The sequence below is a fragment of the Euprymna scolopes genome, chromosome 14 (assembly GCF_053919585.1).
Source record: "Euprymna scolopes isolate OS-2025 chromosome 14, ASM5391958v1, whole genome shotgun sequence".
Classification (NCBI taxonomy): domain Eukaryota; kingdom Metazoa; phylum Mollusca; class Cephalopoda; order Sepiida; family Sepiolidae; genus Euprymna; species Euprymna scolopes.
The window spans coordinates 66,413,051-66,438,928 of record NC_136495.1 but is presented as its reverse complement, the minus strand read 5'-3'; the positions used below and the strand labels follow the sequence as shown (position 1 = coordinate 66,438,928).

Below are 25,878 nucleotides of genomic sequence, written 5' to 3'. Positions count from 1 at the left end.
AAATGACATTCATCACTCTTCTTAGTGACATGCAATATGGTTTCCGTTCTGCCAGATCTACAACAGATGTGCTAATGGTTATATCTCATAGGATTAGTGAATCTCTTGACAAAGGCTTCCTTTCTAGGGCAATTGCTCTTGACATATCAAAGGCCTTTGATAAGGCATGGCATAAAGGCCTACTTCACAAGATTTCCAGCTACGGTATAACTGGAAATGTTTTCTCAATTATTAAATCATTTCTCTCTAATAGGCTCATAAGAGTAGTGGTTGATGGGCAGAAATCAGAGGCCCACAGTATTAATGCTGGAGTACCTCAGGGGTCCATCCTGGGCCCAACTCTCTTCCTGATCTACATCAATGATCTCCCAAAACACATACTTAAATCATTCGTTGACATCTATGCTGATGACACGACCATCTATGGCAACACATCAAAGGCTGTAAATGACAAAGTTCTTTCTGATTCTCTTTCCTCTGATCTTGAGCACGTGGTTCAGTGGGGGAAGATTTGAAATAATACATAGTGTTATTATTTGTATCACAATTTTCTTGACTTATCTCTTTTTCTACTCACACATGTGTAATAGTGTATGTCTTTTTTCCTTTAATAGTAATAGTGTATGTCTTTTTTCCTTTATGATATGAAAGACAAATAGGTTTTATCAATTACAATCAGATTTCTACCTTACTCTTGATTGTTTATATTTCAAAGCATTTTAATCATTGCACCCTAGTTGGTCTATTAAACAAATTATATTTATATTTATATTTACCTGCTTACTTTAAGGGCTATAACTGTTACTTAATGCCACATTGGCACCTATGACTAGTGTCAAATGTTTTAAAAATCATTATTGGCAAGCAATAAATATTCCCCTCACTCTTTTGTGCTATGGTGGTATACACAAGTGATGAGAACAGAGGAATGAGTATATAATCATATTCCTTCAATAGAAAAGGGAAAGCAATTAGATTGTAGCTAGAATTATTGTTGCTCTAAGAAAACTAGGAACGTTTGAATGTTATGTCTATTACCTGCTTATGGTAAACTGTTCTTTTTATGCATATATGCATTGTATGTAGCCATTTGATTTGAACTGCAAACTGAAACAGAAAACTATATGCAGATATCTATATGAAACTGATTGCAAAGTGATAATCTCAGATTTCCAACCTCAACCATTAATTTTTAGACAGAAAATGAGCTGTTACAATTGCCAGTGTTTCATCTAACTGTGGAGATCGTCATAAGAAACTGTTGACAAGATGTGACTAGGAATGCTCTTGGGTCATAGTTAGAGCATCAACTCTGTCATGATCAATAATTGCTACGATAACTACTTTTAATAATAATTCCTTACATTCAACCTTGTTTTTATAAGTATTTTTTTAACAGAATTAGGACAATTCAAGTAATATACATTTTGCTCCAAACAATAAATCAACAAGAAAAAACTGGAATTCTTTCTTGGGTGAATAATCTTCTGTCACATGCTACCGTTGTAAGAATAATTATTATAATTGAGTATAATTTTATCTTTTGTATAAAAATATGTCATTTTAGAAGATACAATTTTCTATAAAAATAGAATATCAATACCCAAATCTTTTTAGCAGAATCACAATAATTTCATGATAAATTTGCAAATTCCTTCAAATTTTTGTTAATAATTTATAATATTTTATAAACAAAAGAACAAATGTGAATTTTAATGCAAAATGTGACGAATGCAATTTACTTGAGACATGAAGCAATAAAATGATGGATATATTAAATCTAGACTTTGACAAAAAACTTATTTGAATTGAAAGCAAAAGGAAATTATGTCAGTATCTATATATATCTATAAAAGTGAACGTGTTTGTGTGTCTGCCTGTGTGTCTGTGTACATTTCCCTACGGAATAACTCTGTTAATTTTTAGTCTGCAGACTCGAAATTTGATATGCAGGGTACTGAGATTTGGGAAAATCGATGTGACCGTTTTCGGCCAGAAATTTGGCTGTTAAGAGGTTAACGATTTGAACTTTGAAAACTTTACCAAACTCCTCTGACAATTTAAGGTCTAAACACTTGAAATTTTAGATATATGGTTCCTTGGACATGGATCTTAATAACTCAATTTGAGCCCAAAACATAAATGTTAAGGGCTCATAATAGGGGTCAAACCTTAAAAAATTTACCTTTTTTTTTTTTTTGCTCAGCATACACCTCAAAACACCCGGGCAACGCCGGGAATCCATGCTAGTTATCTATATATATATAAAAGATAAAACAGCAGCGCGCGTTTTTGTATGTCCAGCAAAGACTTTTTTTGCCGGGATTCTCGGGAGGGGGGCTATTTTTAGAACATTTTATATACTCTCTAGATCATAATATCTACGATTTGCAAAGGGATGTCGTATCTAGATTTATTTTGATCGACTTTTATAAAATTTATGCTATTCCTTTCTCTCGCGTGTTTGTTCGGCTTTTTCATATAAAAGCGAAACTGAATCGAAAGCAAAGGCAGCTTCCCGGCCTTTCGTGTAGCGACGTCCAGAAAGCAATCAGCTTTCATAAATCTGGGGGAAACCCCTCATATCAGACAATTGCTATTCATTTGGACACTCCCTTTTTTGGGGGGGGGATCTGGTTTCCCCAACATCATGGGGAAATGAAACGGCAAAAGGCTGAACTGGCCTCCAGCCAACGTTTGTTTCTGCAAGTCAACTTTTTGATTGAGATCGCTAAATTTACACGCTTTTCACTTCCTATTATCTCGTAGCATAGCATCACGGTAAGACCTCATGTTTTCTTTCACTTTCCTTCCTGCCTTTTTTTTTTCTTTTACACATTCAAACATCCGGGCAATGCCGGTTACCCCCCCCCTCCCTCCTCCCCGCCAGTATAATGTAAAACATGATTTTGGGGATTTGATTGAGTTTGAAATAAAACACTTTTTTGTAGTGGCAATGTTACAAGGGACCAATGCCTGAGCAGTGCTACCACTATGGTTACCAGGGTGATTGACCTTACATCTAAGAAAGTGATTGGCCCCTGTAACAAATGGTAACCCCAATGTGATCGGAGTAATGGCACTTCCCAAACATTGGCTAAAACAATCCAAGTGATTGATCTCTGCAACAATAAAATCAGTTTTTTAATGAAATTTATTATAAAATGGAAAGGAAACAAAACAAAAAACAAATGGCAGTGTCAAACTGTCATCTTGTCGACATAATGCACAAAAGTCTTTTTTTCCTTTCTTTTCTCAGTTTGCAACAAATCCTCCTATATTTGATATTATCTCCCACCGTTCATTCTCGTTCTTGTTCTAAGCTGTCCAACAAAGAACTCCACTCAACTCCCACGCTTCAAAATTCATCCCATTTAACAGTTATCAATTGTGCACATATGCAAATTAATAGCATACGTTCACCAATGAGCGACCTACAAAATTATACTTGTCTTTTCTACATTTTCTGCTGGCATTTTACAGGCTAAGCAAACACTAGGTCGTTTGCGAGAGTGATTGCTATTATATTTCTCATAACTCATCAAATACATAGTATCATGATTTATTTGGATGAAATAATTAATTTTGAATTTCTGCTACGATTTAGGTACAAAAATGGTGTTGAAGTTGGTACCAACCAAAGGGCAGCAGTGAAACGTGATGGAGATACATACACACTCACACTGTCGGATGTTGAAGCTTCTGATGCTGGCGATATTACTTGTGACGTCATCAATAACCTTGGAAAATCAAGCTGTTCCTGTGCATTTACTGTTAAAGGTAAAAACTGATCTACTTGTAAACTCTTTTTGAATTGAAAATAGAAAATGAGTAATAAGTGTAGTTTTTATTTTGAAACATTTTTTTTACTGTTTTATCTTTACACATTTCTCTATATAGGATAGATTTAATATGTGTTTATGATTTTACTGTAAAATTATTACAACAGAAAATAGAAATGTTCCAAAGATACATAATTTGCTTCATCACATTAATACTGTAGAGTTGTGAAAACTTAATAGTGTCACATCAATATCCATGGCTATCAAATGTGAAGTTTTGAGATTGTGTAGTCATGCTAAGCATTCTAGTGTTATGCAAAATATACGTTAAAGGTATAATACAAGGAAGCCGGTAAAATGGTAGACACATGAAAAGATAGATAAGTAACGTTTGTAAATAGACGATTATGAACATAAATCAAGCAAACCCCCTGGCCCAGGAATTGGAGAACACTTAGTTATGTTCGTGTGTATTTTGCAACTATAAGAAAAAAGTCTAATAACTCTGTTCTTATTTACTTGCTTCCTCACGAGGGCAGAGTTAGACACAAGGTCGGTTTTTAATGTGGGGAAAATCCAGCTCCCCAAAAAGGGGCACTTTGGATAGAAACAAAACTAAAAATTGTCTCAGTTACGAAAAATTTCTCCTCCACTGACAGAGGAAGGTGAAGTGTAGCACGAGAGCAGATTTGTTCCTAGCCAACAGGCATTTATTGTGTTGGTTAAACTGAAAACCTAATGAAATAATCATTATTAATTTCGCTCACAACTGCTTGACGTAAGGGGTGTGTAATGTTAGTTATATTTGCTTTAATTAGTTTTCACACAAAGGAGGCTAAAAGCCTATGTGAAAATTCAGATAAATTCTATTTTGATGTAAAACATTTAATGAATTTTTTCACAATTATGAAAAAAACTTATGACATAAACATCAGTTATGTAAATTATAATATTTCTGTATAAAAATAACTATATAAATTACAATTTCTTATTTTCTTTATCGAAATTAGTTATATAAAATTAGTATTTCATTTTTTAATTTTATTTTACTTCAGTTGAAGTTCTCAGAAATCAAGACGCCCACTACCTGGGGCTAACACTTGAAATCTATATGAGATACATAGATATTCGAATATTCCATTAAAGTTCTTTATCTCTCAGACACTGAGTTAGTAAAGAAATTGAGAACATAATTTTCTTCTCCCAAATTAATCATTTTTATACGTTGTAGTATATCTTTTATTTTGGTCTCGTGGTCTTACTGAATTCCGGGACAAGAATTTATCTATTCTGGTAGAGTATCCAGCTTTGTGTTATTACTTGAGGTAACATTACTTGGAGAAGGTGCACCATTCCTCGTAAAAGCTAATGTGAGTAAGCTATAGTGATGAGATCTTATTTGGGCAGCAAATACTATGTGATTTTGAATATTTGGTCAGGGTTTACTTCTAGGGAATAGTATCCTAATGCCGAGTTGTTCTGGCAAATCCGTGTACAGAGGGACCTTAGAGACTCGAGAATAATATCTAGTAGGCATTCAAGTCCTCTCCATAAGAATAAATATATATATATATATATATATATATATATATATATATATATATATATATATATTCTTTGAAATGCTTGTATTTTTCATTATGGTTTTATTTTTAATAAAGCATGTCATAATAAAACTATGCTATAATAAGACATGTAACAATAAAAATATATTTTAAAAGCTTACATAAAAATATTTACTTTGAAATGCTTCTTTTTTCAAATGGTTTATTTTTTTAACCTGTATGTTATAATTTAATTAACGACGTTAATTAGTCTTTTTTTCAGATTTTTTGCTAAAATAAAATAGTTTAGACATTTATTTTTATATTACAAATAATATATTTTTATTATAACGTATTGTATAAAAAGGTGCAAGTCAGTGTGGTATAGGTATTTTTAAAATAACCCAAAAAATCAATTATATAAATTAATATTTATGAACACATACACACTATTCCTCTTTTCTATCTCATAACTTTCTCCTTGTTATAATTGCGAAGAATTAATTTATGAAAGAATTTCACTACAGATTGTTTTAACATTTTTTTTTATTCTTTATTTTTCAGCTCCTCCTAAATTTGACAAAACTTTCAATGATCAAATCTGTCAAGTTGGTGATCAGTTTAAATTGAAAGTCCCGTTCAGTGGATCTGGTCCGTTCAACTTCAAGCTTAAAAAGGATGGCAAAGAAGTGCCGGAGAGTGAGCATGTGAGGATATCGGTCTTTGATGATTATGTTATTGTTGTCTTGAAAGGTAAGTTCTTTATTTTGATGCCAGTACTTTTTAATGAAACTGTTGCTTCTGCTGCTATAATCACTATCACTATTTTTATTTGTATTAGAAATGGCGTGAATTTTATAAAAGTCGATGTAAATAAATGTAGAGACGACGTCCTTTCGCAAATCGTAGATATTATGATCTAGGGAGCATATAAAAAGTTCATATGTTAGTATGACCATAACAAAATGTGGTACTTATCCAGTTTATAACCCTATCTCGGGCAACTTTGCATCAATATCTACCGGCAGGTGACGTAAGTATCCAAAAGATACCGAATAAAAGACTACCAAACGATTAATTCAAAACACTGCGTCTGCCCCATTCCCCATGTTAAGAATGGCTTTCTATTTAAAAAGCGATTCTTACCATAGGGAAAGGGAAGGATTTCACGTTAACATAGTATGTTGGAAATCATTTTTGGTGTAATTTTTTTTTTTTTTTTTTGATGTAATGATTTTCAAGCTTTCATTGAAACTTGACGTCTTCTGACAACTAATTTGATAATCATTTCGGCAGGTTCCGATTGCTTTGCTTATGTTGTACCTACTGGAATATGTCGTTCTATTGTTACCTCAACTCCTTCAATTTCCATCCTTCCTCTACATTTTTATGCCTATTTCTCTCCTCCAGCTACTTCTCTTCTCGTTTCAAACTCCTCTTCACATCTAAAACTTAAATATACAAATAAACACGCAAGCAGGATTATCATAGTTTAGGGTATTTAATAGAGAAGTCAACGAACGAAAAATGATTAAAAACTTCAAATTATAACAAATAAATATCACCAAAGGTAAGATAAGTTACTCTTCTGCCTACCTGGATAAGTTCTGTGTGTTTTAACGTATTTTATCGCTTTTATTCGATTCAAATAGAAGTAGTGCCGAATTGGTAAGTTAACCTGACGACAACATGGCCGACCTTAAACATGCCCTCTTCAGAGAGTCAATAATGTCTGAAAAGTTCAAAAATAAACAAAATATTGATAGAAATCAACTCAATAAGTGTAACTGTGACACTTATTGAGTGGATTTCTATCATTATTGAAAAAAATATTAATAATTATTTTTATTCTTACAGATACTAGTGTTTCATGTTTACGCAATCATCAGTGTGGGAAGTGATAATTACTGCTGGTCGGGAGGTTCAAACTCAGTCACAAAGTCATTCTTGACTTCATAGGCTAGCATTCTACTTCAAGGCCGCCGGTAATTAACACAAGAATGGGGGGTATTAAATGCCTATAAATGCCAAATCAGCTGGTATAAATGGTAAACAGTTAGAGAGAATTCAACGACAGAATGTCGAAATATTGCATTTATATATATTTATATATTTTACCCTTAAATCTTCAGAAGAAATAGCACATATCAATTCATTAAAAGAAAAGAAAACGCATATGAGCATGATTACAAAATCCGAAAATTGGGAGAGAAGTTGCAATTACCTTTAATTTTTCATTTTATTATGCTATGGTGTAAAAACTGGCATATTAAAAGAAAAAAAAATGGTAATTGAAACTTCTCTCCCATTTTGGGGATTTTATAATCATGCCCAAATGCATTTTATTTTCTTTTAATAAATTTATAGGTGCTACTTCTTCTGAAGAGTTAAGGGCAGAATAGATTCGTTGATTGATATAATAATTAAATAAATGATTTTGCGCTGCGAAACAGGTGCTGTAAAGAATTGTGCATGTCAACGTACTTAAAGGAATAAATTGTAAGATTGTCAACATCTTGAAATTTGCAATATAGACTTTTGGCATTTATTTGTTATATGCTCTGTAATTACATTGAGCTTCATAAATTAAAGCGTTGGTATAAATAAAAGGTGAAATATAATTGAAAAAACATATTTCCACAGATATATATATATATATATATATATATATATATATATATGTATATATATATATATATATATATAGAGAGAGAGAGATAGAGAGAGAGATGCAATTTTCTTGATGAATTAATTTTATATTTAAAGTGTAAAATATGTTCGATTTCATCTCAAAATGTAATTTTTTAATATTTTTACCTTTGGTATTTAGACACTAACAAAGATGACACTGCTAAATACACAATGGAACTTGGAAATGAAAGTGGCAATGTTTCAACATCGTTCAACCTAAAAATTGTCAGTAAGTATATTTTAAAATCCGTTTATATATTCTATGTTCCTTTGTGACTGAATCTGCAAGATGTGGGTCCCGGGTGTCTACATGTTAACGTGTGTCCTACGTTACACAATTAATAGTCCCAAAACTAGTGGATATATGTATGCTGTATTTGATAAAACTTTATGTAACTTTTTTCTTTCAGGTGCTCCAAGTCCACCGCAAGGCCCTCTCAATGTATCCGACATCAGCAAAAGCACATGCAGCTTATCCTGGAAAGCCCCAAAAGAAGATGGCGGTGCTAAAATTACACATTACATCATTGAACGTCAAGAGACTACGAAACCTTATTGGTTGACTGTTTCAACATGTTGTAAGGTAATCATTACCAAAAGAAGTTTATTAATCTTTTCACTGTGTAATTACACTCTATGTTGATATAGAAATAAGACGCAATTCTATATATTATTAGTATTATAAAACGAAACGTTTTTATAACAACGAAGGGTTTATTTAATTACTTATACCGTTCGGAATAACTGAAAGAACGTTGAACATTGTTCAACTGAAGAAAAAGAAAAGTTAGAAAGTTCTTTGGGTTCACAAAAGTTTGTAATTTTTTAAAATCTCTCTCGTGTTCGGCAAGTCTTTTTCGTCATTCGTGTTGCGTTTCTCCTATGTACATTTGATGGCACCCATTACAGGGGATAGTATATATGCAGGTGTCGGATGTAGGGGATTTCGAAAAAGTGCTTTGTAGTTTGTAATATTTTAATTTATAGTTAACTAGCGAGTAGTACCCGGCATTGCCCGGGTGTTTGGAGGTGTGTGTGGAAACTCCGGGGGTGGGGTGGGGTCAAAAAAAAGTAAGTATGAGGATCGAACCTTAACCCTTGAGGCAAAGTTGTAAATTAAATGTGAAAAAAAAAAGTGCGACGTTAACCATTGCCCCACCGCGAGATGCTAACAGAAACACGTTTGAATTTATTTAATTCCTTGGATCTGGCAGGTGCCCGTTTTAATGAGTTAATGAGGTCAAGTTTGACTGCGGGATAGTATTCATTTACTGCGGAACGCTTTTTTTTTTATTTTTATTTTCCCAAGATGTTATAGGAAAAAGACTAACACACATGCGGCGAGCGACAAATGTTGAATATTTATCTTCCTGAAATCGAGCAAATTAAATAGACAGGCGAGCTTCGTTGTTAACTGTGAGATATTACGATTTATATGTGATATAAAAAGTTTTAAAAAGTTGTGAACCGACCGACCGCTTCTCTGAAAGAAGCCTTTTGTAGACATACAGAAAAAGCGAACACACATACATACATGCATACATTTTCGCTTTTATATTTATAGATGACGTGGTTTGTATTAGAAATGGCGTGAATTTTATAAAAGTCGATGTAAATAAATGTAGAGACGACGTCCTTTCGCAAATCGTAGATATTATGGTCTAGGGAGCATATAAAAAGTTCATATGTTAGTATGACCATAAAACTGTGGTACTTATCCAGTTTATAACCCTATCTCGGGCAACTTTGCATCAATATCTACCGGCAGGTGACGTAAGTATCCAAAAGATACTGAATAAAAGACTACCAAACGATTAATTCAAAGCACTGCGTCTGCCCCATTCCCCATGTTAAGAATGGCTTTCTATTTTAAATGTAGAGACGACGTCCTTTTGCAAATGATCTAGGGAGCATATGAAACGTTCTAAAGGTTTGTTCAAGATGTTACAAATTATTGCATAGTTGGTATGGGTGGATACGAAAAGATATATTTTCAACATTTTAATAAAAAGCACAATTCATCTAAGTTGTATTGATTTAAGCATCCCAAATTTTCTTGTGAAAAAACAAAAAAGATAAATATATTTGTTAATGAGAGTTCTCTTGCATCTGTGCCTTAGTCTACGAGAGCGTCCCAAGTATTGAGCATAAATGAAATGTCATGACAACAAGATGAAGTTTGAAAGGTTCACATGCCCACAAATACCATTGCTTTAGTAAACTAAACGAATTTCCCTTAAACAGTCCAGCTCTCAATATATGTATTTTACTGTTTGCAATCTACTATTACTTCATCGCCAGTTCTTCTTATGGTGTGATGTTGATCTACCTTATTTCGGGAGTAGATGGACGCTTCCAGAGACTATGAATAGAGTTTTGACGAGTTATTCTGTCATAGCAGCAGTCATTGGTGGCAGTTATGGCTACAGTATCAGACACAAACATTCTGCAACATATTATTCTGTGCGTCTGTAAATACATTCTTGTAAATATATCACCGTAAGTGTCTTAATTATTATCGGTCCTTTAAGATCACAACAGGTTACGGAGGTGAAATGTCACAGCATAACATCTTTAAAACTTTGTTGATGGAAGCTGAAAGGAAAACTTTGCTTGAAGACATGTAGAGAGTGTATGGCAGTTGGTTAGACCATTTACATAGTTTTGTAACTGTTCCTGGAACGAACATATTAAATATCACATTTAACATGTGTGTTTTTCTTCTGCTTTAAAAATGCTTGTGAAGCGTCAGTGTGAGTTGAAAAGTTGCTTACCAGTAAAAGCATATCAAAGTTTCATTAAAACAGGAATCCGTGCATGTAAGGCAAGTTTGCTCGGCAGACAGGCATAAGCTTAAGATAGAATAGTAAATTGTGGAGTTCTGTCTTGTATTATCTTTTTATGTCTTTCAATATTGTCTTACAGTAAACGACCAAGTTCTCTCCAAGACTCTCTCCTCTGATCTTTAGCACGTAGTACAATGGGGAAAGGAGTGGCTGGTTACTTTTAGTGCATCTAAAACCAAGCTTCTCTCTTTACATCATCAACATTCTGATCCACATCTGGCATCAATTGAAATGAATGGCTCTCGTCTTCAGGAGGCCTCAAGTTTTGACAAGCTTCTGGGCTTGACCATTACTCCTGATCTTAAATGGAACATGTACATCAAATCTGTTGCCAAGGCCGCTGGAAAAATGGTCGGATCTTTCTATCGATCTGGTAGACATCTCACTGCTGATGCAATTCTCTATCTATATAAGAGCCAGGTATGTCCAAAGATGGAATACTGTTGCCACATCTGGGCAGGAGCTGCTAGAAAGGACTTGTCCTGCCTTGATAGAGTTCAAAATAGACTTCGTAGCCTCGTAGGAGATATACTTTTCTCTTCCCTGCAACCTCTATCTCACAGAAGAGATGTTGCGAGTTTGTCTTTGATGTATCGTTATTTTCATGGAAAGTGTTCGATTGAGCTTCAGTCTATGGTCCCCCCTCGCCAAACTTTCACAAGAAACACTCGTCTAGCTGAAAACACTATCAATAATTTCCCCCACTCTTTATCTGTGCCTAAACCTAAACGTAGATTCCATGAACAAAGCTTCTTTCTTAGAACTGCACGCCTGTGAAATTGTCTTCCGTTTTCCTGCTTTCCGGTTGACTACAATATGGTTGTCTTCAAGTCTAACGTAAACAAGTTCTTGATGAGCCGTTCCATATAAGTTATCAAATTTACCGAATTTTCATTACTAATGATTACTATATTGTCCAATTTCTACTGTACACTCTTTAACCCTTATCCTTAAGTGGCCTCTTGACCTTGATAATGTGGTGATGCCTGTGTAAAAAAAAAATCTTGTTCAGAAACTGATTAGTTTTTAGTTTGGGCACAAAACTCTCTAGCCAGAAATTAGGAAAAGGCTGAGAAGTGCACATGTGAAGTCCTACAATAATCGCTCTTTTTATTATATGAGTTTATATATGACTGTTTTAGCCAATCGATTCACAGCTTATTTCTATGTAAGATAGAGAAGAAATATATCTTTTATGTAATTTCTATACTCCTATTAACAACAACCGTTTTTGATTTCCAACAAATATATGTGTACACGTAAGTTAATAGTTAATTGTATAAAAACCTTTATCTTCGAGAAACTTTAAACCTTGATAAATGGTGTGACTTAATGGTAACAAATATCCTATTATCCCGTGAGGCAGTCTGAACTTTAAACGATAGACATTTCTTTTACTTGATTGTATATGAAGCTTTAACAAATTGAACAATTGGGTTTGTATTACTGTACACATAGATTCGAAAAAGTTGTCAAAAAACAAATATATAACAAATAAATGTTATCAAAGGCAAGATAAGTTACTTTTCTACCAAACTGGATATATTTTTCGTGTTTTTATTCAATGTAACATGTTTATTCAACTTGAAAACCATACAGTGTTTACCGGTGTATTGGAACATTCAAGATGGCGTCTGATTCTCTCTTTAACACGGTAAGTGTGGGAAAAGATGTTATAAATAAAAAATCGGATAAAATACTGTTAAAAACTCGCTCAATATATGTTACCGTGACATAGGTTGACATATATTCGGCGGGTTTTTAATAGTATTTTGTATAGTTTTTTTTATTTATAACACCTTTTTTCATACTTACGGTGTTAAAGAGGGTGTGAGACGCCATCTTGAATTTTCAAATACATCGGTAAACACTGTATGTTTTTCGAGCTGAATAAATATGTTACATTGAATAAAAACACAAAAAATATATCCAGTTTGGCAGAAAAGTAACTTATCTTGTCTTTGATAACATTTATTTGTTATATATTTGTTTTTTTGACAACTTTTTCGAATCTATGTGTACAGTTATACAAACCCGAACAATTTTCTTTTTTCGCGGTGAAACGCCGTAGTTCAAAATAAAAGTTATTTTGACCATAAATGTTTTGCATTGTTGAAACATTTCATTTTTAATCACTGGTGAATATGTCTTTTATCAGGATACCAACTTTGATGTTCAAGGTCTGTATGAGAATAACGTCTACAACTTCCGTGTCTGCGCCGTTAACGAATATGGTACAAGTGAATTCCTTACTACCACCAGTCCAATCATTGCAAAGATGCCATTCGGTAAGTTTTTTGATTTAAAATAAAATGTCCAATGATGCACTGTTGCTGGAATTTAAAATCTACAACTCCAAACCACATGTATGTTTATTAAAATTATTCATTATACTCAAGATTGTCTGCCCTTTTTATTTCTGGTTTCTGCTGTCCATTTGGATGGATAATTAGACATTATCAAGCGGACAAGAAAGCCGCTCTTACCATGGAGAAAGGGGAGGGAACTTTCACGTAAGATAATCATTAATCACTGTCGTCTTGTCTGCGTAGCAGAAACCGGAAGGTAAAAGAGCTAGTAATCTTGACTATAACCAAATTATTACTTTATTAAATCCCTTGTATTGAAGAGTCTTTCTGTGTATATGGTGAATGTTTTGGTGTATTTAAATTAAATTATAAATGATTGATTAAAATAGGGTCCAGTAATTCGGGGTGTTTTTTAACAAAAAATTGTTAACATTGTAAATGTTTCTATCACTTAATTTAGCTTCTTATCAAATCTGTAATTTTAATTCTTAGCATTGAAGGAAGGCTCAAGACGTTTTCACGAATAGTAACGACTAGCAGGGGCGCCCGGTGTTGTCCAGGTGTTTGGAGGTATGTGCTGAGCAAAAAAAAAAAAATAAGTGTTAGTAGGCTGTCAGGCTCGAACCTGTGACACGAAGGCGGAAAAGAAAGTGAAAGAAGACCTGACATCTTGCCATGACGCCCCAGGAAGTGTAAAGCGTTCAAATTTAACGATGTCATTCAAAAAGTTGACTTGTAGAAGTGGATAGTTAAGTGAATGAGTTCATGCAGGCGCAGAAATAAACATCTGGCTGGAGGTCAGTTAAGCTTTCAGCTTTCCGCCCCATACTTGTTTCCCCATGATGTTAGGGAAAACCAGCTCCTTCCAAAAACGGGGGAGCTCTGGCAGTGTCCAAATGAATAGCAATTGTCTAATATGAAAGGTTTCCACCACATTGATCAAAGCTGATTACCTTTCTGGACGACCCAGTCGGAAGGCTAAGGAGTTGCAATTGCTTCAATCAGTTTCGCTTTATTTATACGAGAAAGGCAAACAAACACTGGGAATCAGGGATTTTTTAAAAAGTCGATCAAAATGAAGATAGAGACAACGTTCATTCTCAAATCGTAGATATTATCATTTAGGAAGTATGAGGAAAGTTCTCCAAAATAGTAACCCCATCGAGAAGCCCCATGAAAAAATCCTTTCATGGACATACAAAAATGCGCGCTGCCGTTTTGCCTTTTATATATATAGACAAACTTTTACTCTGAGGCAGTTTTTTTGAGGTTTGTTTACCCAAGTTTGACTGGTTTTATTTCCCCAAGATGTTGGGGGGAATAACCAGCTACCCATAAAAAGGGGATTGTCCAAATTGAATAGCAATTGTCCGATATAAAGAGTTTCCCCCCACATTGATCAAAAGCTCATTGATTTCTGGACGTTCCTGGTACGAAAGCCGAGGAACCATTGTCGTTTCAACTTGGTTTCACTTCATTTATATGGAAAAGCTAAACCAACACAAATGGGGCCGAAATAGCAAGAATTTTTTAAAAGTTGATGAAATAAATCTAGACGCAACGTGCGTTAGCAAATCCTAGATATTATTATCTATGGGGGTATATAAACAGTTCTAAGAAATAATAACCCCTCCTCGAGAACCCCTCCCTCAAAAAAGCCTTTGCCAGACATACAAAAACTGTGCACACAATTTTGCCTTATATATATAGATGGAGAAGGACTCATGAAGGCAAGTCAACTCAAAATGCTCCCCAGTGTGGTACGTCATTAACAGACTTAATCTGTTGAGGAAGTTGTATGTGGTGGGGCCTATCATTCCACGCATCTCCATAACAATCACTTGAAACACAAATCTGTTGAGAAAGTCGGTAGATTTTAATTGTTTGCGATTCTCTGCTGCCCCTGCTTCATGCCGAGTCATGGAACTTAGATTTGTATCTTCTGATGCTGATAAATTATCATTCGAAAATATGCTTTTGTGCTCACAAAACTTTTTAGTTAGTCTCATTAAAATGAACTAATCATTTTTCTTCTTTTTTTTTTTTAAACAATTTTCAGATGCACCTGGTACCCCTGGTACTCCTGATGTAACCGAGGTTGGAGGTGATTTTGTCAGTCTCACTTGGGATCGTCCATCATCTGACGGAGGCGGAAAGATTCTGGGCTATTGGATTGAAAAGCGAGAACAGGGCACAGAGAATTGGAGCAGGGTCAATATGCAAATCTGTTTGCCAACGATGTTCAATATTCCCAACTTAATAGAAGACAGGAATTACGAGTTTAGGGTCTTTGCTGAGAATGAGGCTGGTATGAGCAAACCATCTACAGCGTCTAAGGCTGTCAAGGTTAAAGATCCAAAAGGTAATTATTTCATGATAATTTTTAAAATTTGGTAATTATGTAGAACACGAACCGCATTATCAACATATTCCTGGCAGATTATGTAAACTGCATTAATGTGCCAAACGAAAACATTGTGGATTTTTTTTTTGCAAAAACACTGGTTTATTTTTAAAGTGCTGAATAAAAAATTTCTGTTTTTATGGGTTTTTAATGAAAAGGTTTAAAAGGTAAACAAACACTTAAAAATTAAGGAAAACATAATTATAATCGAAAACAGTCATCATATGGTAATTTCAATGAATAAATCGTATTTGTGCTGTTTACAGACCATGCTGAAATTAGAATGTTATTATTTAGAAAGCCATAACATGGGACGTTAACTATTCTGTACCTTTACCTAACAATTTAATAAAGAAAAAAATATACAAAAACATGTAATAAACAAAAGACATTGTTGCCAATCTGGAAGACTACCAACGGATTCCATTCCAGAATATGCGAATCTTAATGTGCTCTGTATTCTGCATGAGTACCAAATATTTTTTCAAAAATTTCCAGTGGTTGTTTTATAAATTATCCTTGCTTTATTTGATACTTTTATATATATATATATTTTTTTTCCTTTAATTCACCTCAAAAATATTGCTACTTAAATACTATATATATATATATATATATATATATATATATATATATATATATATATATATATATATATATATATATATATATATAGTGTGTGTGTGTGTGTGTGTGTGTGTGTGTATGCATATTTCAAACCTTGGTTGCGATCTTCTGTTAAAAAGTTCATGTAGGAAAACCATTTTAAGGACGTCAGGTCTCTTTGATGTTCATGATGATGGTGATGATGAAGACATAAATAAATTAATACATAAATAAAAACAATACATGTCCGACAGAAACGATATATGTAATGGTTAGACCTCGGCCACGATCTTCTCTTAAAAAGTTTATATAGGAATAGCATGCATATATATATATATATATATATATATATATATATATATATATATATATATATATATATTATAATATAAAGATACACACACACATATAATATAATATAAAGATACATACACACACATATATATATACATATATATGTGTATGTGTGTATCTTTATATTATTTATATGTATATATGTATATAAGCATGTATATATATATATATATATATATATATATATATATATATATATATGCATACATTTATGTGTGTGTAATTATCTCTAGAATTAGACACATAATTTGACATGTTTGTAACATTATTTCTGTATATCTTATTTCTTTTCTTCAGCTGCTACAATTCCTGAATTTAGTTCAGGACTCAGGAAGATTGTTGGTGTCGAGGGTAAGACTGTCAAGTTTGAATGCACAGTCAGCGGTTCACCTAAACCAGAAATTTCCTGGTAAGTAGCTTTTCCTTTGTTAAATTAAAATGTTAAATTAAAATGTTAAATTAAAAGGTTAAATTAAATGTTAAATTAAAATGTTAAATTAAATGTTAAATTAAAATGTTAAATTAAAATGTTAAATTAAAATGTTAAATTAAAATGTTAAATTAAAAGGTTAAATTAAATGTTAAATTAAAATGTTAAATTAAAATGTTAAATTAAAATGTTAAATTAAATGTTAAATTAAATGTTAAATTAAAATGTTAAATTAAAATGTTAAATTAAAATGTTTTATTAAAATGTTAAATTAAAATGTTAAATTAAAATGTTAAATTAAAATGTTAAATTAAAATGTTAAATTAAAAGGTTAAATTAAATGTTAAATTAAAATGTTAAATTAAAATGTTAAATTAAAATGTTTAATTAAAATGTTAAATTAAATGTTAAATTAAAACGTTAAATTAAAATGTTAAATAAAAATGTCAAATTAAAATGTTAAAGTAAAAGGTTAAATTAAAATGTTAAATTAAAATGTTAAATTAAAATGTTAAATCAAATGTTAAATTAAAATGTTAAATTAAAAAGTTTAAATTAAATGTTAAATTAAAATGTTAAATTAAAATGTTAAATTAATATGTTAAATTAATATGTTAAATTAAAATGTTAAATTAAAATGTCAAATTAAAATGTTAAATTAAAATGTTAAATTAAAATGTTAAATTAAAATGTTAAATTAAAATATTTAATTAAAATGTTAAATTAAAATGTTGAATTAAATGTTAAATTAAAATATTAAATTAAATATTTAATTAATATGTTAAATTAAAATGTTAAATTAAAATGTTTAATTAAAATGTTAAATTATAATGTTAAATTAAAATGTTAAATTAAAATGTTAAATTTAAATGTTAAATTAAATTCCTACACTTCTATTGATTCAAATCCGCGTAACCACTTTCAAAGAACTAACTAACTGAATTGTTCTTTTTTTTTGCACCAAGAGTCTACTTAACATCGGACAATGAAAACCGAAAGAAAAATATATAAAAAAAAACAACTTTACTTTGACAAGTAAAATTTTTATTTTCAAAAGCTCAGATTAAAATTTTTTTATTCATTCGAACAAATACAGTGTCTTTATTTATCTATTAAAATGTAATTCTGTCTTCAACTATTTAAATTACAAAATTGTTCCTTTAATTCGTGTGTGATATTGCTTGTTGTCGGATGCTTCCAATTTGCATCCCATCGACGTGAGTATGGAACGACTTAGTTCTGTATCTACAATGATTTTCTAGTTCTCGAAATGGACAGTTTTAGACCATGGTATTTCCAAACTACTGACCCAGTTCACACCAATGTTTGTGAATTTGCTGTTTGCATTCTGCAACTCAGCTGGTAATTGCATGAGCTGTAAATACTGCTGCACACCTGACTTCGTTCCCATGTCTGACACAATCTTTTTTTTTTTTGGAGGGAGCAGCATCATATTAAGTATCATAGTTACGGGTCCAAAACGTTTCTATTTTGCACCGTTTGTTGATACTTTTTCAAACGTCAACTCATACTGGTTTCATTTACTTGATATTTAAATTGTCGCACACATGTAATATAGCGTAGACAGCTATATGCAAATGCATGCGAAATGACGTCACCGGTAAAGAAAAAAAAACTATAAAAAGAAGAAAGAGAACAATCACGAGAGACGTGAATAACGTTTCAGATCACGTGAGAGATGTGAATAACGTCCGAGATCACGGTGATATCACAGTGATAACAATGAGGAAATAAATATCGTTGTTACAAAGAAAAAGTAAATTGAAGTTCTTTTCTATTCTTTTTGTCTGCGACTGAGGATACAATGTATTGGTTCCCGGATAATGTTACACACAGACGAGTTATTTTGCTATTATTGGGGTTACCTTCAATCGACTATAGAACATCATCAGTCTAATACCTTTGATATAGTACCCAACATCAGATGATAACAGCAATATACACAAAAAATTCTCTTAAATATTTCATCAGAATGATTTTCTACTTTTCATTCAGTCTAAAAATTTTAATTCACATTGTACTTAACCTATTTACCGTGTTGTGTGATTCAATGTAAATTTTGCTTATTTGACAAAGTTTGATTTTCTGTGAAAGAAGAAATCCAGATTTCTTTCACTATAAGCAACTATTGTATATAATTCTTTTCTAAATTCTTCTTTTTTTCTCTTTGTTCAGGTTCAAAGGTGTTCGTGAATTGTTTGATAGTGATAAATACGAAATGAGCGTTGAAGGCGATAAATACACTCTCACCATCCGTGATGTTTTCGGTGAAGATGCTGATGAGTATCAAGTGCGCGCAAGCAACAGAGGAGGAAGTCGATCCTCAAGAGCAGATTTGGAAATCAAATGTAAGACATTTTGTTTTTATCGACAAAAATAACAGCTCTGTACTTGATAAAGTTCCTAAACATGTATATTAGAATTACTAATATACAGGGTGCGGCAGAAATAGCTCCAATATTTTAAAAGTTGACAAAAAGAATAAAAAGAACATGACATGTAATCTTCCCAGTCGGGCTCGTGTAGTTTCTGAGCGATCACTAATTTATATGGATGGAACTGCATATCAGTGTGCAGAATTCTTCTGACTGTTTAATCAGACAACCCAAGGCCAAAGCATGTTGGCGAGCTGAATGTGTAGGAGACTGAGCAACAGGAAGTTTCACAGCTTGAATATTGTCTGGCGTTTGAGAGCTTCCAGGCCTTCCAGGTGTCTTTCTTGTAAGTGCCAAACTTGTAGCTCCGAAATTTGCAACCAATTGCTGTATTGATTTTCTGTCTGAAATAGCATCATGCCGTCCTAACTTGTAATGAACCCGGAAAGCTCTCTGTGTGTTGCAGTTACAGATTCACCATTCTTCGAAAACATTTCTACAGTAAAAGCACAATGTGCACTAGTATAAATTATATTGCTTGATGAGGGCACCTGAAACAAAAAGGTAAGTTATTAGCTAAATGAAAACATCATTGGCACTTGCATAAGTTTATTAGCAACTTATAGTTGAAAGTTTAAAATGTGGGAAAGTATTTCTGCTGCAACCTGTATAAAGACGAAAAACAAGTGCAATTAAGACACTTACTACAGTTGACATTATGCAAAGTGTAAATAGAACATAAAAAGTATGTAAAACATTGCTCGTACTCACAGATTATGGCATCTCTCTTTGAATATTATAGATGTTGGCTATCATAACTGGATTCTCGGAAACTAGCGTCCACATCTATTAACAGTCGAGAGTCGTTACTCATTTGCTTCATGACCGGTAGGATCAGTATTTTATTTGATACTAGCCTGGCGTTGCCCTGGTGTTTGGAGGTGTGTGTTGAGTAAAATAAAAAAAGGTGGTAGTAGGAAAGCAGGCTCAAACCCGTACCGCGAAGAAGGAAAAAAACGTGAAGAAAATGTGGCGTCTTTGCCATTGCGCCCATTGTCAAACCAGAAGTGGCGCGGTTTAGATTAAGGCTAGTCAATCGAAAAGAGGGGATGACTTTCGAAAATATCGGCGAAAAAGCGACCGATCCCTCCTTGTAGAAAAGTACCCAGTTAAGGGTAAAGGAATTAATGTTTTTAGCCAATTTTTCGATATTTGTTGTCCAAAGAGTCGAGCTTCAAAGCGATATCGATCTTGTGAAAATCCGTCAGCTCTGTCGAGAGTTTTAGACAGAGATACATACATGCATACATACATACATACATACATGCATACATTTAAACAGACAGGTGAAATTTATATAATAGACTACAAAATTTCATTTTCCATGCGCCTTTTCTTTTTTCCTTTTGCTGTTAGTCGGGTCTGTTATGTTGAAAGGATATTAGTGCAGGGAGTTTGTCATAGCACATGCTACCAAAGAACTTGTAAAACAAGTACAGAAATGCAATAGTGCATCAATGGAAAGAGGTTAGGACTTTGTAAACAGTGAAGGATCTATTAGGTTAGACCCTTAGAGTTTTTTTTGCATCCTGTCCAAGAAGGAAAAACTAAGGGTTGGTGCACCAGTTTAGACATGACAACAATAATCCATGAATGGTTATTTTGTGGAGATATATGATACTGGCAGGTAGAAAATGTTTTCCAGCCAGTAGATGCAGTCTATCTTCTTTGTATCAGACTTTGCAATGTCTTCTATGTATTTATTCCAATTCATGTTGCCTGTGAATATTAGATCCAAGAATTTGAATGTTGAATATGAAAGGTGTTATCTTTCGTGGTAATCAGAAGTTATAAAGGCCTGATAGGCTCAGAGGAAGATACAAATCTGAACAGAATATGGAGGTGTGTTCCGTCTGATGGTTATGTTAAAAGAATAGATTAGAGTTCTTGGTGGGTGAACGGATGTAGAACAGTCGAGATGTCAGATTTAGGAGGAAGTGATGAAAATGGACTTGAGAGAAAGAGGGATAAATAAAGACCTGGGCAGGGAGGTTGGTTTGGAAATAAATTTCTTAAAACTTTATAAAACATGTTAGCATGTAAAACAGATGTAAACGGAATATGATGAAAATAGTAAAGCCACTTTTTCAATTAAGATCCTTGGACCTTAAAATGGACGTCCAAGAGAGATAGTAAATGCAACAACCACACATTGGAGTCAGAAGTGGATAGGAGCTCGGCCCATGCATCCTCTTTCTGAATAAATCTCTACCCCTCGCTCCTCTTACATGGAAACTGATGATGCATGCTTGTTTTTTTTTTTTTTGTTTTTTTTTTACTAAATTTATTGAATTGAATTTTATGTAGACCTTATCATTGTCAATTGAAGAATGCTGGAAATTATCATACATCAACTTAAATTGTGTGAAAGATGCGATAATCAGTCGGATTAAGTGGGAAGGTAGAGGAGTCAACATCGATGACGAACACCTGTCACGTCTCATTTTCGCTGATGATATAGTACTGATGGCACACTCTCCGCAGGAACTAAATCACATTCTAAACGACATCCATTCTAAGAGCAAACTGGTTGGCCTTAACATGCATTTTGGCAAGACCAAGGTGATGTTAAACCAGCACGCTGCCAAGTCGCCAATAATTAGTGATAGAAAGATCATTGACGAAGTTGACAGTTACATCTACTTGAGAAAGAAAATGACGAAAGATGGAGATCTTCTCCCTAAGATAAAGAGGAGGATAGCATTGGGATGGGCTGCTTTTGGGAAAGTGGAGAATATCACGAGAAGACGAAAAGCAAATATGTCAATCAAAGGGCAGATCTTCAGTGAATATGTACTACCTATCATGATCTACGGTAGTGAAACTTGGACCCTGACAACTCACCAAAGTGAAATCTGGGCAGTAGCACAAAGGAAGATGGAGAGGATAATGTTAGGCATCACTCTACAAAACAGACAGACAAACATCTGGATCTGCCAACAAACGAGTTATTCACATCACTACTGCCATCAAAACATCCAAATACAGATGGGCAGGGCACATAGCCAGACAATATGACAACAAATGGTCCGTTAGAACAATGGAATGGACACCTCATGAACATGAGAGGCCAAAGGGAAGACCAAGAACGAGATGGAGCGACGACCTGATAAAACACATGGGTCCCACATGGCAGCGGATAGCTCGGGACAGAGTCAGATGGCTAAAGTCCAGGGAGGGGATCCTCATTAAGTGATAAAACCCTTATTGAGTGATTGATTGATTGATTGATTGCTATCATCGTCAACACCCACTTTAAAAATAACATCCTTCGATTGCCAATAGAAACATGTTATTGAGAAATATATATCTTAAGGGAGTAGAAAGTGGACCTTGGGTTTATTTTCAGCAGCCTCGTAACTTATTCCCCTCTTTTGTCCTTTAGTCTTCATCTTTATGAGTGATGTTCCTGACAAATGGAGAAGAATTACTGTTTTCTTGGTTGGAATCTATCCCCCCGAAAATTATTGTCAGCTATTTTTTGACTTTGAAGAGTTATTTTTACCTGCTTGCATCAAGCGGTTTCGTGCCTTGTCTGGAGCGATTTCTATGAAAATATAATGTGCTACTCTATGTAAAAAAGAAAAAAAAAAGAAGTTTTACCCATTTAAAAATGAATTGTTCCAGAATCGAATATGAACGAGAAATTATCATAATTGACTTAAGAGTGGTATTTGTTTCATTTATTAATCTAACAAGTATTTGTCTGTAAAACATAAAGGAAGGAAAGGAAGCCTTGAATTTTCATTCGGTCCTGATTCTCGTATGTCAATGCAATCAAATTTGTGAATGTTTTTAAAATTATTTTTGCAAACAGTTTTCTGTTTTTACAATAATACGTTTTTAATGAACGTTCATTTTTAAAACAAGCATTAAATAAATTTGATATCTGATTTTTTTTTTTTTTTTACTTTTCTTTTCCTTTTTCAGCTGCGCCTAAAATTAATGTTCCTCCTCGTTTCCGTGATATCTCCACTTATGAGAAGGGTGAATCTGTCGTCATCAAAATCCCATTCACGGGCAATCCTAAACCTACTGTGAAATGGATCCGTGATGGTGAGGAACTTCGAGGAAATCATTACCTCATTGAGGTGACTGACCGACACGCCCTCCTTACTATTAAGAATGCCGACAAGGACGATGATGGGCCTTATCGTCTTAATCTAGAAAACGACTTAGGCGTAGATAGTGCTATTATCAAGATTCAAGTCAATGGTAAGTTGAATAGTTACATGATAAATCTCTGTTTATTCATAACACATTGTTTTAGCATGTTTAGAATCAAATTACTATATGTAAGAAAAATACATTAAAAAGGTATTCTTTAGACTGGTTTCTTTCTGATAAACTTAATAAAATAAAATATTATATTTTCATAATACAGTTAATATATACATATTCATGCTTATCTTCTTAAAACTTTGGTGTATCTGTTATCTGTACACACACACACACACACACACACACACACACACACACACACACACACACACACACGCACACACACACACACACACACACACACACACACATACACACACATATATATAAATTATAATTTAATAGAATACATAATTTATGACATACTTATTATTTTGTAATGATCATTAAGTGTTAACCATTAAGCTCAAATTTACCTGTAGTATTTATTTGGATTCTGCAGTTTGGTAACATTTCATTTTCTTATAAATAGCTGGCCTTATATAATTTTCTAAAGTTATATATATATATATGTGTGTGTGGGTGTGGGTGTGTGTTTGCGTAGAGCATTGTTGTAAAGGTATCGCACCCGGCACTTAAATGACAATAATAGGGAGGCTCATTGTTTGTTTGTAAATAAAAGCAGCTCGAGCACTGTAAAAGCGGTGTACGACTGTTTATTTAATGGACATTTGTTGAGATTTTTATGAGCAGCGCTACCATGAGCCAGTGAGTAGAACTGCTGACTATCAATGTGATAGTTGTAGGTTCAATTCTCGGCTAGGGAAAGGTGCTAGGCTAGCCACATTGATGAGTTGTAATACAACGAAACAGTACTGTATGTGGATGACTATATATATATATATATATATATATATATTTATATATATATATATATGGGCAGTATTTTTCCATTTAAGCATATTTCATTAAATATTATAGAAAATTTCCGTCTTCGTACTTTAGTATTGATCCTTTCTAGTTTCTTAATGAGTTTTCTTATTTCTAACAAGGCTGATGTAACTGGGATTTAGATTCTGATCTGTGCAGATTTATCTTCAGATGTGGTTATCAGTAAAGAGGGGTGATTTATTTTTTAAGTCGCCCCTATAAATATCCTAGCATCTTTATTGATAACCACGTCTGAAGATGGATCCGAATGGATCAGAAAACCAGAAAATTCATTAGGAAACTAGAACTGATCAGAAATAAAGTATATGGACAGAAAGTATCTATAATATTTGATGAAATATATATATATATATATATATATATATACATATATATATATATATATATATATATATATATACATATATATATATATATATATATATATATATATATATATATATATATATATATATATATATATACAGTCATGATCATATTTATTGGCACGGTCCAATAAAAACCTCATTTTGTCTTAAAAATCCTTCAGAAAAGGGTTGAATCAAAGGAAATCACAAAGTATAATATATATTTTGAACTGCTCTTTCCAACTCAACAATCGAATTCCCCCCCCCCAAAAAAATGAATAATAAAGAAATTACAAACAATATTTCAGAATTCCCTTGTTCAAATTTATTGGCACCATAATTCTAATGATCGCTCTACTTGCTGTAGTCGTTTATTATAGTTTTCCACAAACTTGTAGCATTCTCCAGCAGTAAATTTAGCCCATTCCTCCTGACAATAATCCTCTAACTGAGCGAGATTCTTAGGCTTCCTCTCCATTACGCTCAATTTTAAATCCTCCACAAATTTTCAATCGGATTGAGGTCCGGGTTCTGGGATGGCCACTCCAAAACATTGATATTGTTGTCCTCAAGACATTTCTTAGTCAGATTAGCCGAATGCTTTGGGTCATTATCTTGCATGAAGCACCAACGTCGACTAAGTGACAGCTCTCTAGCAGAGTCCTTCAGATTTTCATTCAGGATTTTAACATAATCCTCCTTTTTCATAATGTCTGTGACCTTAACAACTCGTCCTGGTCCAGTGGCAACAAAGCATCCCCAAAACATCAAACTGCCTCCGTCGTGCTTCACAGTTGCTATGGTGTTCTTAGACAAGAAGGCTTTGCCAGATTTCATGTAAACAGAAGAAACACGATTATGGCCGATTAACTCAAATTTTGTTTCGTTGGACCATATAACATGTTTCCAGAACGCAGCATCTTTATCAATATGGCGCTTTGTGAACTCTCACCTTGCTTTCAGATGCACAGGTTTCAATAAGGTAGTTTTCCTCGGG

The 25,878-nt window shown here is 33.2% G+C and overlaps 1 protein-coding gene across 9 annotated transcripts in view; it reads left to right on the top strand.

Moving 5' to 3' along the window:
- The window catches only part of LOC145293050 (twitchin-like), a 359,249-nt gene that overhangs the window by 173,114 nt on the left and 160,257 nt on the right, over positions 1–25,878 (top strand). For all 9 annotated transcript variants that reach the window (XM_080139370.1, XM_080139366.1, XM_080139369.1 and 6 more), the window contains 9 exons: positions 3,608–3,780; positions 5,891–6,079; positions 8,157–8,246; positions 8,428–8,600; positions 13,022–13,151; positions 15,232–15,534; positions 16,834–16,945; positions 19,163–19,335; positions 23,353–23,637. In XM_080139370.1, the coding sequence (XP_079995496.1) occupies positions 3,608–3,780; positions 5,891–6,079; positions 8,157–8,246; positions 8,428–8,600; positions 13,022–13,151; positions 15,232–15,534; positions 16,834–16,945; positions 19,163–19,335; positions 23,353–23,637 (1,628 nt within the window). The remainder of the gene's footprint in view (positions 1–3,607; positions 3,781–5,890; positions 6,080–8,156; positions 8,247–8,427; positions 8,601–13,021; positions 13,152–15,231; positions 15,535–16,833; positions 16,946–19,162; positions 19,336–23,352; positions 23,638–25,878) is intronic.